This window comes from Papio anubis, chromosome 4 (genome assembly GCF_008728515.1).
Source record: "Papio anubis isolate 15944 chromosome 4, Panubis1.0, whole genome shotgun sequence".
Lineage (NCBI taxonomy): Eukaryota > Metazoa > Chordata > Mammalia > Primates > Cercopithecidae > Papio > Papio anubis.
The window spans coordinates 136440558-136457615 of NC_044979.1; the positions used below are offsets into that span (position 1 = coordinate 136440558).

The window sequence follows — 17058 nt, forward strand, 5'->3', positions numbered from 1 at the left end:
AGGGGCGTTCGTCTACTCCCCACCCGCTTTGTCCAGCTTCTGGGGACATAACCTTGCCAAGGCATACACCCTGCCTTTCCCCACCAGGACCTAATCGGATCCCTGGTGTGGAACGCACAAAAGCTCTTGGGTTCAACTCCAGCTTGGCCTCAAACTGCCTGGCTATGCGTTCCAGCAGCCAAGCCATCTAAACACTTCCCATCTGAAACGCGGGGTGGGGTGGGGGGAGCAGGATCACGTGAGAGGGTTGCGTTTCCTTTTTCCCTTTCCTCCAGGGCCTGGAACTTATTTCCATAGCATCTTCCAGGGCTGAGAAAGCTGGCAGGGCCCTGCCCTCCCTCCCAGGTTCTGGCCTTAAAGCAGAGCCCCCTGGGGCCTGTCCTGACCCTGCACTGCCTGTCTGTGCTCCCATCCCAGCTGCCCTGGAAACCAGCACCAGGCTGGTGTCTGCTGAGCAGGACATGGCCACTGACAGCAAGGAAGAAGGGGCAGGTGGGTGCCCTTGGATGCTCATCCTCCCCCCGCCTTTCCCACACCCCACCTATCTTGCTCTTCCCAAGTCTCTGGAATCCTCTCCATTCGCTCCAGCTGTCCTCGCCCTGGTATAGGCCCTTCCCACTTCCCTTACACTGCCTGTGAGCCCAGCACCCTGCAGCCTCTGCCCCTCCCATGCCCAGTGTGGGCACTTCACTGCCTCTCATGAGCTCATTCTCTTTCCCACTCAAAGACCCTCGCATGGCCAGGTGTGGTGGCTCACGCCTATAATCCCAGCACTTTGGGAAGCCAAGGCGGGTGGATCACTTGAGGCCAGGAGTTCAAGACCAGCCTGGGTAACATGGTGAAACCCCATCTCTACAAAAAAATACAAAAATGAGCCAGGCATGGTAGATGCCACCCGGGCGGCTGAGGCAGGAGAATCGCTTGAACCTGGGAGGCAGAGTTTGCAGTCAGCTGAGATCTTGCCACTGCACTCCAGTCTGGGCAACAGAGTGAGGCTCCGCCTCAAATTAAAAACAAAACAAAAAAACACCCTCACCTGCAGCATTACAAGGAGGCAGGGTCATTTGGCTTTGTTGGTCAAAGGCACATGGGGACTCACTTAATGTGCGCTCTGTGCAAAGGGAAGGATTTAGATGGAGAGGGCGTTCCCCGAGCAATAAACAGCCTAAGAACAGGTGCGAGGGCTGTAAGCTTCCCTGGGGCACCACTGCTCCTTGTGGTGAGGGATACCCCTTAACCCCCTCAGCCCACGGTGGTCTTGTCTCCTGGGAGCTTGACCCAACCTCTTTGATTCTCACTGAATTTTTCTTATCCCTGTGGGATTGGTGGTTGGGGGTAGGGCATAGTGCTCCAGCCCGAGAGGCCCCGGGTTTGGGGCTCCGCCTCACCATTCAACCTCAGCACCTGAGCGTCTCCCCTCCTGGAGCCTCCCCGTGGCTCTAAAGTGAGGCTGGCAGCAGGGCTGGACCTCTGGGACCTCCTGGCACTGACATCAAATGCCGGCTATGTGTAGTAGGCACTCAGGGACAGTAGTAACTAAGACCCTCACCTGGCTGGAGTCACAACAGCCAAGATGGGGCCCTGGGGTCTGACCCCAAGCCAATAGGGGTCTCCAGATGGCCACATGTCCCCAGCTACCCAGCCCACAGAAACAAGGCAGGTCCTAGTAACCTTGAGCTACCCCAGCATGCGGATGGACACGGGACCTTTCCCCATACCTGCCCCAGTGTGGAGCTCTGCACAACCCCCGAGCTGCCTCATTCCCACCGCTGCCGTCAGCAACTCAAATCTGACAAGCTTAGGAGCTAGGAGCCCAATTCCCACTCTACTCAAGGGCTTCCCAACTCCACGTGCATGTCTGTACTACCCAGAGGCCCACAGACCAGTCCAGTCTCACCTTCACCCCACCTGGAGATGCCAGGGAGCGGGCTGGGGCTGCCCTGGTGGAGGCCCTGAGGAGCCAGGCAGACACCAGCAAATTTCCAAGCCCCCAGGGAGGAGGCCCTCATGACACTGACACAGACTGACACCCTTACTTTCCACGCCAGTGAGGAGAGCAAGGGCCCAGAGAAGGAAAACGCATTTACAGCCTCAAACTGGACTCCCTGGGGCCAGAGGTGGCCGCGTCACCCTGGGGGATTCCCTGAACATCCCGCAGGCGTCCCTCTCTCCATTTGGAAGCAGAGAGATGGGCGGGAGGGGAAAACACGCACACATGGTGTCTGGGACTCCTGCAATGCACAGCTGTTCTGGGGGGACTTCCTCCGATTGGGGGGTGCCAGTACCCACCGCCAGCTCTGCTTACAAGAAAGACTGCTACAGGGCCCTCACCCTCTTACCTTCCCCCATTCCCAGCCACAGAGGACTCAGCAGTGCCACGCGGGGATTTATTCCAGTCACAGCTTCCAGAGAAACGCAACAATAAATTACATCATTAAATAAACTCCGGCTGGACCCTTCTGCCCCCTCCTCTCCACATCCTCCCCTAGGACCCTGTGAGGACTCAGGGTGGTCCAGCCCCTGCATTAGGGGAGACCCCCATCTCCCCTAATGAGCCTCACGGGGTCCCGGCCCTGGTTCTCAGCCCCTGGTGCTCACTTGCCTGACCTTGACAGCTGGGCAGCTGCTAGTCAGCTGTCTCTAGTGGGTGCAGGGGACAGGGTGTGGAGGGCAAGGAGGGGGCAGCAGCCACCCCCCGCCAGGCCTGTGTTGCTAGAGGTGTGTGGGGTTCTCCAGAGAGGGGTCCGTCTTAGTCATGTGCAAGACCACGGTGGGAGCCTTATAGTGGCAGTGCGTGCCACGGCCATAGCCCCCGGGGACCCGGCAGGCCTTGGCCCGGGCCCGGCCAGCTGCCATCTTGCGGTAGCACAGGCTCTGCCAGGTCTGGAAAGTTTTGGAGCTCCACACCCAGACGCCGCTGGTGATCCCCACCACCAGTGACATGAAGATTTTGAGCATGAAGACCGCCACGGTGGGCACCGAGCCCCCTGGCAGCGAGCAGTCCCTCCGGCCTCCGGGCCCCGCGGCCGCTGCACATGGTTGCTCTGTGGCCCGAAGGCGCCAGAAGTCCATGTTGAGGCGTTCGTAGACATAGCAAACAATGACACAGGTGGCGGGCACCGTGTAGAGGATGGAGAAGACTCCGATCTTGACCATGAGCTTCTCCAGCTTCTCTGTGTTGGTGCCGCCCGTCTTCATGATCTTGCGGATGTGGAAGAGGGCCACGAAGCCGGTCAGGAGGAAACTACTGCCCAGCACCAGGTAGCCGGAGAGGGGCACCAGCACGAAGCCCGTGAGCGCCGCCGCATCCGTGCTGGCCACGTAGCAGAGCCCGGTCAGCTCATCCCCTGCCACCTTGCGCAGAGTCAGGATGACGATGGTCTTGAGCGCGGGCAGGCCCCAGGCAGCCATGTGGAAGTAGCTGCCGTGGGCCTCGATGGCCTCGTGGCCCCATTTCTTCCCGGCCGCCAGGAACCAGGTGAGCGTCAGGACCACCCACCAGAGCGAGCTGGCCATGCCGAAGTAGTACAGGAGCAAGAAGACCAGCGTGCACCCCGTGTTCTCCAGGCCCTCCTGGATCACGTAGAGCGCGCCCGCCTCCTGGTCACAGGCCACGCTCTGCGCTCCAGCCACCGCACGGATTAGGAAGGCCAGCGAGTAGACGTTGTAGCACATGGAGAGGAAGATGATGGGGCGCTCGGGGTACTGGAAGCGGTGGGGCTCCAGCAGGAAGGTGAGCACGGTGAAGGCGGTGGAGAAGAAGCAGAGCGCCGACCACACGGCCATCCAGACCAGCGCGAAGTCCTTGTCGCGCCGGGACCAGAACACCTCGACGCCGGGCCCGCAGCGGGGTGCGCACGAGCGGCTCTTCTCCACGTACTGGAACTTCTCCGGGTTCTCGCAGGTGCCACCGCCGCCCGCGCCCGGGCCCAGGTCTCCGGGAGGGCGCGCAGGCCGCGGCGCCACAGGCAGCATGCCCAGGCCCTTGTGGGGCTCCGCGGGGCCGGCCGTGGCGTTCTCGGGCGCCTCCATGCACAGCGCGTGCGGGTCGTTGCGCGTGGGCAGCCGGGCGCAGTCGAGCGAGTCTGGCCAGCCGAAATTGAACTGCTCCATGATGGGCGCGCAGCGCAGGCGCGCCTGCTCGCACATGGGCCGGCAGGCGGGAATGGGCGTCGAGACCTGGTCGGTGCACATGGGCGCGTAGAGCGAGCACAGGAAGAAGCGCAGGTGGCTGTGGCAGCCGTACTGCACCAGCGGCGCGAACTCCGCCAGCTCGGCGGCCGCCTCGCCCTGCGACGTGTGGCCCAGTAGGTTGGGCATGCGGGTCAGGTTGTAGCCGATGCCGCGGCACATGGGGATCTCCACCGCCTGGCACGGAGCAGCCCCGCGCCCGCGCTCCGGGTCGAAGCGGCCGATCTCCAGCGCCGCGCCGCCCGCCGCCAGCAGCTGCCACAGCAGCAGCGCCCCCCGCAGCGGCGCCACGGCCATCCCGGGCAGCCCGGGCCGAGGGCGGGAGCGCGGCCCCGGCTCACTCGGGCCGAGCGGTCCCGCGCCCCGGTGCCTGCCCGCCACGTCGCGGGGCGCGGGCCATCGCCGAGCCGCCCACGTGTGTCCGGGCGCCCTGGGCAGCGAGCGGGCAGCCGCCCGAGGGACAGGAGCCGCCGAGCCCGCCTAGCCGCCACTGCCGCTGCCACTGGAGCCGCCGCTGAGCCAGAGCCGGCGCAGCCTCCCGGGGCCGAGGCTACCAGCCCCCGGGGCGGGGCTCCGGGCGGACACGCCCATGGACACGCCCCCTGCTGGGCTTTAAAGGCGCCGCGTCTGACGGCCACGCGGAGCGCGAGGTGAGGCCGGGTCCGGTGGGTGTCCGCCCGCTCGCCGTCCGCTTACACTCGGTTTCCTCCCTTCCCTTGCTGCCTGGGGGAGGCTGCGGGAAGTCCTCGTACCCACACTCTCATGCTGGGTCGCCTCATTTTATTCTAGGAGGGAGACTTTTTTTTGAGACGGAGTTTTGCTCTTGTCGCTCAGGCTGGAGTGCAATGGCACGATCTCGGCTCACTGCAACCTCCGCCTCCCGGGTTCCAGCTATTATCCTGCCTCAGCCTCCCGAGTAGCTGGGATTACAGGCGCCCGCCGCCATGCCCTGCTAATTTTTTGTATTTTTAGTAGAGACTGGGTTTCACCATTTTGGCCAGGCTGGTCTCGAACTCCTGACCTCAGGTGATCCACCTGCCTCGGCCTCCCAAAGTGCTAGGATTAGAGGCATGAGCCACCGCATCCAGCTGGAAGACTTTTTATCTTTATTTTTAATTGTTATCTCTTTTTAGATACAGGATCTCTCTCCGTCGCCCAGGCTGGAGTCCAGTGGAACGACCATAGCTCACTGCAGCTTCCATCTCCCTGGCTCAATCGACCTTCCCGCCTCAGCCACCAGAGTAGCTGGCATTACAGGTGGGCACCACCACTCCCGGCTAATTTTAGAATGTTTTCGTAGAGACAGGGTCTCACTATGTTACCCAGGCTGGTCTTCAACTCCTGGGCTCAAGGGATGCTACTGTCTCTGCCTCCCAAAGTGCTGGGATTACAGGAGTGCTCCACCGTGCCTGGCCAGGGGAGACCATTTCTAAGGCTTCCCACGCGTGGCGTCTCTGCCTTGTGCTCAGTGGCAGCTCAAATGCAGCATCTGCCTCTCCCCTGGGTGTATGTGACTTGGGGCTCCTCTCTGAGCCTCAGCTTGCTTTTCTGTAATGCAGACAGATAATCCTACTGTTAAAATCAACAGTTCTGCCAGGCACAGTGGCTCGCACCTGTAATCCCAGCACTTTGGGAGGCCGAGGCAGGAGGATCACTTGAGCTCAGGAGTCTGATATCAGCTTGGGCAACATAGTGAGACCTCGTCTCTAATAAAGAAAAAAAAAATAGCTTTTTATTTTTTTAAGATGGAGTTTCGCTCTTGTTGCCCAGGCTGGAGTGGCTGGAGTGCAATGGTGCGATCTTGGCTCACTGCAACCTCCGCCTCCCGGGTTCAAGCAATTCTCTTGCCTCAGCCTTAATAGCTGGGATTACAGGCGCACGCCATTACTCCTGGGTAATTTTTGTATTTTTAGTAGAGATGGGGTTTCACCATGTTGGCCAGGCTGGTCTCGAACTCCTGACCTCAGGTGATCCACCCACCTCGGCCTCCCAAAGTGTTGGGATTACAGGCATGAGCCATGGTGCCTGGCCTGAAAAAACAAAAAGGAAAAAAAAAAAAAGAAAATCAACAACTCACGTGTTGGGCACCTGAATCTGATCAATCACACCGCACACTTGGCCTCATTGTATCTTCTCAGCAATCCAAGAATGCTACGCTATCCTTATTTCCCAGGTGGGGAAACTGAGGCTTAGAGAGGAATAACATACCCAAGGGCATAGAGCTACTAAGAATTCCATTTGTGATTGTCCGTTCTGGACCCCATACCCATTTCACAAGGCCACTGTGCTCCTCTGGGGAGTGGCGCCATCACCCTCTCACTTCTCTCTAGGCTGCCCCCTTGAGACCCCTGGGACCTGCTTAGAAACTGCCATGGTTCCTGGGTAGCTCTGTGGGTGAAATTCAAGTGCCACCGGCAGGCCACATAAGGGGCAAGGGGCCCTGATCTGGGACTCTTTAGAGAAGGCCAACCCCCTTTTGCCCATCTGTTCCTATTCCTTTGGCCTGGAAACACCTGGAGGACTCAGAATGTTTCACATGAGCACTTAGTACTGTTTCACTTGAGCACTTAGCACTGTTTCACATGAACATTTAGTACCGTTTCACGTGAGAACTTAGCACAGTTTCATGTGAGCACTTAGCACTGTTTCACATGAGCACTTAGTACTGCTTGACGTGAGCACTTAGTACTGTTTCACATGAGCACTTAGCACTTTCACATGAGCACTTAGTACTGTTTGACATGAGCACTTAGTACTGTTTCACATGAGCACTTAGCACTGTTTCACACGAGCACTTAGTACCATTTTGTTGTTTTTTTTTTTTTTGAGACAGAGTCTCGCTCTGTCGCCCAGGCTGGAGTGCAGTGGCCGGATCTCAGCTCACTGCAAGCTCCGCCTCCCGGGTTTACGCCATTCTCCTGCCTCAGCCTCCCGAGTAGCTGAAACTACAGGCGCCCACCACCTTGCCCAGCTAGTTTTTTGTATTTTTTAGTAGAGACAGGGTTTCACCGTGTTAGCCAGGATGGTCTCCATCTCCTGACCTCGTGATCCGCCCGTCTCGGCCTCCCAAAGTGCTGGGATTACAGGCTCGAGCCACCGAGCCCAGCGAGTATTGTTTGACGTGAGCACTTAGTACTGTTTCACATGAACATTTAGTACCACTTCATGTGAGCACTTAGCACAGTTTCTTGTGAGCACTTAGTACTGTTTCACATGAGCACTTAGTACTGTTTCACACGAGCACTTAGCACTTAGCTAAGTCTCTGTGTGTGTGTGTCTCTGTGTGGGTGTGTGTGTCTCTGTGGGTGTGTCTCTGTGTGTCTCTGTGTGGGTGTGTCTGTGTCTCTGTGAGTGTATGTGTGTGTGTATGTGTCTCTGTGTGTGTCTGTGGGGGGGGGGACTCTGTGTGTGTGTCTGTGTGGGTGTCTCTGTGTGTGTCTCTGTGTGTGTATGTGTGTGTCTCTGTGTGTGTCTTAGTACTGTTTGACGTGAGCACTTAGTATTGTTTGACGTGAGCATTTAGCACTGTTTCACATGAGCACTTAGCACAGGGGTAGGCACCTGGCTGAGCTCAGGGATGGTGAGTGAATGAATGAGTGAGTAACTAGAACTGCAGGGAGGCACAGAAACTCACCAAGGACCTGCTGTGAGCCTCCTGGGCTCTGGGCCAGGGATTTTACAGTGATCATTTGTTCACCCTCATCACGGTTCTACAAGGAATCCCGTACCCGTTTTATAGATGAGAAGCTGAGGCTTAGCAAATGCAAAGTATTTGCCCAGGATTACACAGCTCGTAAGGGTCAAGATTGGCATCCAGGCTCCTCCATTGGAAGAGGCTCTTACCACCACCAGAGGCAGGGCACCAGCCCAGCCGGCCCAGCTCAGCCACACCTGCCCGATGTAGAGCCTGGCCTGTGGTGGGAACTTGGGTAGGAGTCAGCAGTGGTGGTGGCAATGGTGAGAAAATGGGGCCATAATTTCCCACACATCCCTGTAATTAGTGTTCTGCTACCCTTAGAGCTGTGCTGGAGCAGGGAGGGGACTAGGCAGGGGACATGTCATCTTGGGCATACACACTCAGCCCCTCACTCTTCAAGAGGACCCGGGAGATGGGGCACCAAGGAGTTGCAGCCAGCCCTGTGTCCAGCACACGGTAGCACTCAGCCCCACGTGGGCCATGAGAGGTCCTGAAGTTCCCAAAGAGGTAAGGCAGGAGTGTGGTACCTGTGACCCTGGGGGACCCAGGCTGGGCACCGTGGCTCAAGCCTGTAATCCCTGCACTTTGGGAGGCCAAGGTGGGAGAATTGCTTGAGCCCAGGAGTTTGAGACTAGCCTGGGCAACATAGCAAGACCCCACCATTTCTAAAAGAAAAATAAACAAAAAATTCAGGGATGGTGGTATGCGCTTGTAGTCTCAGCTACTCGAGAGGCTGAGGCTGGAGAATCGCTTGAGCCTGGGAGGCTGCAGTGAGCTGTGATCACACCACTGCACTCCAGCCTGGGCAACAGAGTGAGACCCTATCTCTAGGAAAAAAAAAAAAAAAAAGAAAGGGAGAGAGGGAGGGAGGGAGGAAGGAAGGAAGGAAGGAAGGAAGGAGGTAGGGGGAAGGGAGGGAAGGAAGGAAGGAAGCCAGCTTTGATCACCTGGGCAATGATAATGGAGGGTCCTAAAACTTCAGCAGCAGCTGCCCAGAATAAAATGCATGCTCTTAGGGATGGCAGTGGAAGTCCTCCAAGCAGAGCCCCCGCCTCACCTCTTCATTTCCTGTCACACTGCACACCCCACTCTTACTCCTCCCCAGAAACACCCTGCAAAGCCATGCTTCTAGGCCTTTGTTTCCCCAGCTCTGAAGGCCTTCCTCCTCTTCTGTTCTTTATGGCACCCCAGATTGAAGCATCACGTCCCAGGGGCAGCCCAGCAGAGCCTGGCTGGGGCTGGAGGCTCTACTCTGTGGATCCAGGGTCTGGGCCAGCCCATCTGTCCAGCACACTGTGGCCTCTGCATCCGTGCCCTCCCTTGGCCCCATGCCAGCCACTGTTCAAGGGCTATGGAATAACATCATGAAATAACATATTGGCTGGGTGCAATGACTCATGCCTGCAATCCTAGCACTTTGGGAGGCCAAGGTGGGAGGATCGCTTGAGCCCAGGAGTTCAAGACCAGCCTGGGCAACATAGCAAGACCCCTCTCTACAAAAAAATAAATATTATTTCTCTGTATCTGGCCCCTAGGTGCACAGATGATAGTGATGTGTGGCCCCACCTCCTGAGCCCCCAGCTGTCAGGGTGCCAGGAGGTGGGGCTCCCCTCCCACAGACTTGGGAGGTTCAGGCTGCTAGAAACCTCCCACTGCTGGGGCTGGTCTAAGAGCTAGGTTTTGTGGGCCCCCACCCCCACCTTGCCAGGGTGGAGAAGCAAGGGGGGGCCCTTCCTCTGGCAGCCTTGGTGGGCAGGGCGCCCCGGGGGCTGTGGGATGCCAGGCCTGTCACCATGGCAACGGCCGCGCCTGGGAAGCAGGAGGAGGGGAGTGGATGAGCCCCGCCCCCACACAGATGCGGCCTGGGAGAGAAGAGGCCTCTGGCCTCCTGCCCACCCACCCGGCTTTGTCACCCAATCTCCCTCTTTATAAAGGCGGAACAATGCTCCTGGAGCTCGCTGAAAGGGAGACTATGTGGAGGACCGGAGGACCGGAGGGGCCAGGAGGAGGGAGGTCACTATCAATGCCCATCTCCAGCACCCCTCCCTGGGCCAAGGGGCCCCCCTAACTCCTCCTCCCCCTGGGGAGAAGCCATCCCTCCTGGGGGCCTTGGCTGGGGCCACTAGTTGCCCCCGGACACATGTCACCCCCTAGAGGGTACGCCCTCCCCTTCCTTTACTGCCTCCTCCGGGACGACCCCCACTCAGTGCCCGGCTGACCCTCGTGCCCACCTCTGTGCCTTGCAGCCACCATGCTGCACCTGTGCCTTCGTCCTCATGAGCCTAGGGAGGTCAGGGCCCCGGCCGTGCTCTGCAGCGTCTCGGAGCCTGCCCTGGAGTAGGCCTCCATAAATATCTGTTGTGTGTGAAGAATGTCAGAATGAGAAGAGGGGCAGAGATCCTTTTGGAATGGCTGAACTCTCGTGGGGCCTGAGGCTGGGGAAAGGGTGTTGATTGGATTTTGGGGGAGGGAGGTGGCAGTATGAGTAAGCAGGGACCAGAAAGGGGACTATCCTGCGCCTCCTTCAGGTGCCTGGACCGCCCCACAGGAGAGGCTGTCCGTGGCCTCGGGATACCCAGCAGGTCCACCCGGCACACCTGCTCCCTGGGGCAGGATGGGTGGGAGGGCCAGTGTGTTCCTGCAGAGGCAGGTGCCAGTTCATGTATGTGTGTGTGTGGTTCTGTGTGTCTCTGTGTGCGTGTATGTGTGTGTCTCTGTGTGTGTGTCTGTGTGGGTGTCTGTGTGTGTCTGTGTGTGTGTGTCTCTGTGTGCGTGTGCATCTGTGTGTATGTCTGTGTGTGTGCGTCTCTGTGTGTGTGTGTGTCTCTGTGTGTGTGTCTGTGTGTCTGTGTGGGGGGCTCTGTGTGTGTGTCTGTCTGTGTGTCTGTGTGTGTGTGTGTGTGTGTGTAGGTTAGGTGCACACACAGGGTCCATGCAGGTGCCTGTTTACTCCTGTGTGTGCACCTGTGCCCAGGTCCACAGGCTGTGCACAGGGGCAGGGGTGGGAAGACCTTGGGTGTGGCTCAGGGAATATTTTCCTTTCTGTAGCTTGAGCCCTGGTTCTGACTCAGTTTCCCTTTATGAGATATCAGGGCTATACTAGACTGTCTGTTCCATTCTTTTTTTTTTTTTTTTTTGAGACCAAGTCTCACTCTGTCACCCAGGTCGGAGTGCAGTGGCATGATCTCGGCTCACTACAACCTCCTCCTCCCGCGTTCAAACGATTCTCCTGCCTCAGCCTCCAGAGTAGCTGGGTTAACAGGCGTGCACCACCACACCCAGCTAGTTTTTGTATTTTTAATAGAGACAGGGTTTCACCATGTTGATCGGGCTGTTCTTGAACTCCTGACCTCAGGTGATCCACCCTCCACGGCCTCCCAGAGTGCTGGGGTTACAGGTGTGAGCCACTGCACCAGGCCCAATTTGATGATTTTTGATCTATGGATTATATATATGCAATCATCATCAGGATTGGTCCACATAATGAACACATTCCAGTTAAAATGCAAATATCTTACTGGAAAGTAGCACATTAAAATGTTAACAACTGGCCAGTCTTGGTGGTTCACACCTGTAATCCCAGCACTTTGGGAGGCCAATGTGGGAAGATCGCTTGAGCCTGGGGGTTTGAGAGCAGCCTGAACAACATAGTGAGACCCCATCTCTACCAAAAATTTAAAAATTAGGCAGGTGTCATGGCGTGCAACTGTGGTCCTAACTACTCAGGAGCCTGAGGCAGGAGGATTGGTTGAGCTGGGAGGTTGAGGCTGCAGTAAGCTATGATCATGCCACTGCACTCCAGCCTGGGCAGCAAAGTTAGACCCCATGTCTACGAAAAAAGAAAAAATTAAGCAGGTATGGTAGCACACACCTGTAGTCCCAGCTATTTGGGAGGCTGAGGCAGGGGGGTCACTTGAGTCCAGGAGGTTGAGGCTGCAGTGAACTATCGTTGCAATCACCACTGCACTGCAGCCTGGGCAGAGTGAGACCCTGTCCAAAAAATAATAATAATAATAACTAGTACATGCTACAATATCCTGTGAAATGAGCTTAATCATAACTACAATTTATTAAATATTAATTTGTATCTCATTTAATCCTGATAATACTTTATGAGGTGATTATTTATTTATTTTTGTTGAGATGGAGTCTCACTCTGTCACCCAGGCTGGAGTGTAGTGGCGTGATCTCGGCTCACTGCAACCTCTGTCTCCAGGGTTCAAGGTTCAAGTGATTCTCCTGCCTCAACCTCCGAAGTAGCTGGGATTACAGGTGCGCACCACCACGCTCAGCTATTTTTGTATTTTTAGTAGAGATGGAGTTTCACCACATTGGCCAGGCTGGTCTCGCCATGTTGGTCACTGACCTCAAGTGATCCACCCACCTCGGTCTCCCAAAGTATTGGGATTGCAGACATGAGCCACTGTGCCCACTGGTGGTGATCTTTTATTCTCATTTTTAGACGAGGGCATTGATATTTAGAGAGAGTTGAAGCAATTTGGGCAAGAGATGATGCCAGGACTTTTTTTTTTTTTAAGACAATGACTGGGCGTGGTGGCGGGCACCTGTAATCCCAGCTACTCGGGAGGCTGAGGTGGGAGGTAAACTGAAGCCAGGGAGGTGGGGTTTGCAGTGAGCCAAGATCGTGCCACTACACTCCAGCCTGGGCGACTGAGTGAGACTCTGTCTCAAAAAAAAAAAAAAAGAAAAGAAAAGACCGTGAGTATATTCATCACCCCAAAAGTTTTCTTGTGCTCTCCCTCCCTTCCCTGAGTCTGTAGTCAGGCAGCCAATCACTGCACTGCATTTTGTCATGACTGATTAGTTTGCATTTGTTATATAAAATGTAATATTATTATGATTTTATGTCCCTTTTTTTTTTTTTTCTGAGACAGAGTCTCCCTCTCTCACCCAGGCTGGAGTGCGGTGGCATGATCTGGGCTCACTGGAGGCTCACTGTAGCGTCTGCCTGATTTTATGCTTTTTTTTTTTTTTTTTTTTTTTTTTTTTTTTGAGGCGGTCTCGCTCCTGTAGCAGGCTGGGTGCAGTGTGGCCCGGGATCTCAGCTCACTGCAGCTCCGCCTCCCAGGTTCCCGCCATTCTCGGCCTCAGCCTCCCGAGTAGCTGGGACTACAGAGCATCGCCACCTCGCCCGGCTAGTTTTGTATTTCTTAGTAGAGAGCGGGGTTTCACAAGTGTTAGCCAGGATGGTCTCGATCTCCAGACCTGGTGATCCATGTCTGCCTGACCTCCCAAAGTGCTGGGATTACAGGCAGGCCACGGCCCGGCCCTTTTTTTTTTTTTTTTTTTTTGAAACGGTCTGGCTCTCACCCCGGGCTGGAGTGCAGTGGGCAATCTCGGCTCACTGCAGCTCCGCCTCCCAGAGTTCACCCGTTCTCCTGCCTCAGCCTCCCGAGTAGCTGGGCTACAGGCACCATGCACCATGCCTGGCTAATTTTTTTTTGTATTTTAATAGAGATGGGGGTTTCACCATGTTAGCCAGGATGGTCTTGATCTCCTGACCTCATTGATCCACCCGCCTTGGCCTCCCAAAGTGCTGGGATTACAGGCGTAAGCCACCACGCCTGGCCTTATGTTGCTTTTTAACAGGAGACATTAAGTGAGCACTTACTCCGTGCCAGGTAATGGCCCTTTTGTGCCTCTGCAGCACATAGCACAGATTAGACTGGGTTCTGAGGATACAAGATGAGCCAAATTTGGGACCGAGCACAGTGGTTCATGCCTGAATCCCAGTGCTTTGGGAGGCCAAGGTGGGAGGATCACTTGAGGCCAGGAGTTTGAGACTAACCTGGGCAACATAGTGAGACCCTATCTCTCTCTATATATATTTTTAATTAGCAGGGCATGGTGGCACATGCCTGGAGTCCTAGCTACTCAGGAGGCTGAGGCGGGAGGATGGCTTGGGCCTAGGAGGTTGAGGTTACTGCGAGCTATGATCACGCCACTGCACTCCAGCCCGGGCATAGAGCAAGACCCCATACCTTAAAAAAAAAAAAAAAAAAAGGATTCACCTCCTGCCCTAGGGTGGCTCAAGGTCAGCTGGAGCCACAGACAGAGCAGTGACCACTCTGGTGTCAGCTGATGCCTGTGATTAGAGAGAGAAGCTGTAGGGGCTGGAGTCAGCAACAACGATGCAGGAGCTGAATCTCAACACCAAGTGGGAACCAGGTAGAAGAGAGGGAAGGGTGTTGTTGACAGAGGAACCAGCCTCTGCAAAGCACTGGTGAGAAACAGGAAGCAGCCCACTTCATGGTGGGGGTCTGGAAAGCCAGGATCTTCCCTTGGGCAATGAGGAGCCTCAGAAGGTTTTTGTTTTGTTTTGTTTTGTTTTGTTTTGTTTTTTGAGACGGAGTCTCGCTCTGTTGCCCAGGCTGGAGTGCAATGTCGTGATCTCGGCTCACTGCAATGGCACGATCTCGGCTCACTGCAATGGCACGATCTCAGCTCACTGCAACCTCTGCCTCCTGGGTTCAAGTGATTCTCCTGCCTCAGCCTCCTGAGTAGCTGGGATTACAGGCGTGTGTCACTACGCCCGGCTAATTTTTGTATTTTTAGTAGAGATGGAGTTTCACCATGTTGGTCAGTCTGGTCTCGAACTCCTGACCTCATGATCCGCTGGCCTCTGTCTCCCAAAGTGCTGGGATTACAGGCATGAGCCACCACGCCTGGCAGAGTCATAGGTTTTAAGGGAGGGAGTCCTTAATAGGGTCTGCACAGAGTGCTGTGGGGGCAAAGGGCAAGCATGGGTTCTGCAGGGAGCAGGCAGGGACCAGAAGAGATGGGACAGAAGAGAACACAGGCTCAGTGGCTCACTGCTGTAGTCCCAGCCACTTGGGAGGCTGAGGCGGGAGGATCACTTGAACCGGGAGGTGGAGGCTGCAGTGAGCTGTGATAGTACCACTGCACTCCAGCCTGGGAGACAGAGCAAGCCCTCATCTCTTAAAAAAAAAAAAAAAAAAAATTACATTAAAAATAAAAGTAAAAAAGAGAAGTGGACAAGCGCCGGAACCCCGGAGGGAGGAGGCCTCTGAAGCCGCAATCGCAGCGCGGGCCAGGGGCAGCTCCGCTCTCTGCGCTGCTCGGGGAGTCCCGGCCACGGGACAGGCCCGGAGGCACCGCCGCTGCTGAAAGCCGCTTTTGTGCGGCCGAGCGAGCTCCTGTTTCGTTGACGTTGGACTCTGCTGCTTATTTATCCAACTCGGAGGGAAATTCTGCAGCGGCCAGGGGGAAAAAATAACCTCAGCTGCCGCCAGGCGACCAGGAAAGAGGCCCCAGCGTCCCCCACCCCCACCCTCCCTCCCGCCGGCCTGTCCGGCCTAGAGAGGGGCCAGGGAACCTGGAAGGACTCAGGGTCCCTGCTCCCTGCAGCCTGGGCCTCAGACGGCCCAGAGCCCTGCGCCAGCCCCGGTCCAGGAGCCCACCTTCTCGGAGGCTGTGCTGGTCCCAGCGGGGTCCCCAGGGAATGTTGCCTGACTCCTGGGCCAGCCCCTGAGGCCAGCAAGCTGCACTGTGCCCTGCCTAGGGGAAGCTCTGGGAGAGATGGTCCCCAAGGTGTTCTGGGGACTTTCTTGACCCTGCTTGGCTGGCCCAGCCGCAGCCTGGCCACTGCAGCCAACGCAGGTCCCTGGGTCACGGCCCATCTGCCTCTCCAGGTGTAAGGGGCAAAGCCCAGCAAGGTGGGGCAGGTGGGGCTGTGACCTTCAGCCTCCGCAGACCACAACCTCTCTCAGCCTGGGGCGTGTGTGCAGGACAGGAGTGGGCCTCCTGGCTCCCCACTGGCACAGCCTCTTCCTCCCTACTGTCTCCCTTCAGTCCCTCCAGGTAGGGGTCAGTCCCTTTTCCAAGGGGCAGGTAGCACTTGGCCCAGCCCCTCACCTTGCCCCAGTGATGTCTGCCGGGGCGGGGACAAGGGTACCTGTCTCCACTGCCCTTGCTCTGGCCGGACATCTTTAGGGTGGGGGTGCCACTCCCTACTCCCAGCCCTACACCAAGTTCTTCCCAGCCTCCTATGAGTGCTTAGTGGCCCCACCTGGTCACAGCAGGCGCTTTATTTTATTTTATTTAGAGACAGGGTCTCACTCTGTCACTCAGGCTGGAGTGCAGAGGCGTGTCTTGGCTCACAGCAACCTCTGCCTCCTGGACTCACAAACCATTCTCCCACCTCAGCCTCCGGGGTAGCTAGGACCACAGGCTCAAGTTACCACATCCAGCTAATTTTTGTATTAAATATTTTTTGTAGAGATGGGGTTTTGCCATGTTACCCAAGCTGATCTCAAACTCCTGGGCTCAAGGGATCCTCCTGCTTTGGCCTCCCCAAGTGCTGGGATTACAGATGTGAGCCACCGCACCCAGCCCAGCAAGAGCTTTAAAAAGCTGCACCTGAGCTGGGCGCGGTGGCTCACGCCTGTAATCCCAGCACTTCGGGAGGCCGATGCGGGCAGATCACGAGGTCAGGAGTAGGAGACCAGCCTGGTGAAACGCCCGTCTCTACTAAAAATACTAAAAATACAGCCGGGTTTGGTGGCGCGCCTGTAATCCCAGCTACTCAGGAGGCTGAGGCAGGAGAATCGCTTGAACCTGGGAGGTGGAGGTTGCAGTGAGCCAAGATCGTGCCACTGCACTCCAGCCTGGTGACAGAGCAAGACCCCATCTCAAAAACAACAACAACAACAACAACAACAACAACAACAAAATCTGCAACTGTCCAGGTGCGATGGCTCATGCCTGTAATCTCAGCACTTTGGTAGGCTGAGGCAGATGGATCACTTGAGGTTCAGAGTTAGAGACCAACCTAGCCATCATTGGGAAACCCCATCTCTACTACAAATACAAAAATTAGCGGGGTCTGGTGGTGCGCACCTGTAGTCCCAGCTACTTGGGAGGCTGAGACAGGAGACTCGCTTGAACCAGGGAGGTGGAGATTGCAGTGAGCAGAGATCGCACCATTGCACTCCAGCCTGGGTGACAGAGCAAGATTCTGTCTCAAAAAAAAATAAATAAATAAATAAAATAAAGAAGAGCTGCACCCTGTCGCCAGGTCACCTGGGGACCCCTCCTAGACTTGTAAGCAGCAGCCCTTGGTCCTCGTTACACCAGCTCATTGCAGATCCGGCCTCCCGGGGGTTCCCCACGGCACATCCCACACCAGT

The 17058-nt window shown here is 56.4% G+C and overlaps 1 protein-coding gene across 1 annotated transcript; it reads right to left on the bottom strand.

The window, feature by feature from the left end:
* Positions 1 to 2373: 2373 nt before the first annotated feature.
* FZD9 (frizzled class receptor 9) lies at positions 2374 to 5074 on the bottom strand. The gene has a single exon (XM_003895871.4). The coding sequence runs from the start codon at positions 4486 to 4488 to the stop codon at positions 2713 to 2715; it is 1776 nt and encodes a 591-aa protein (XP_003895920.2). The 5' UTR covers positions 4489 to 5074; the 3' UTR covers positions 2374 to 2712.
* Between the last annotated feature and the right edge of the window lie 11984 nt (positions 5075 to 17058).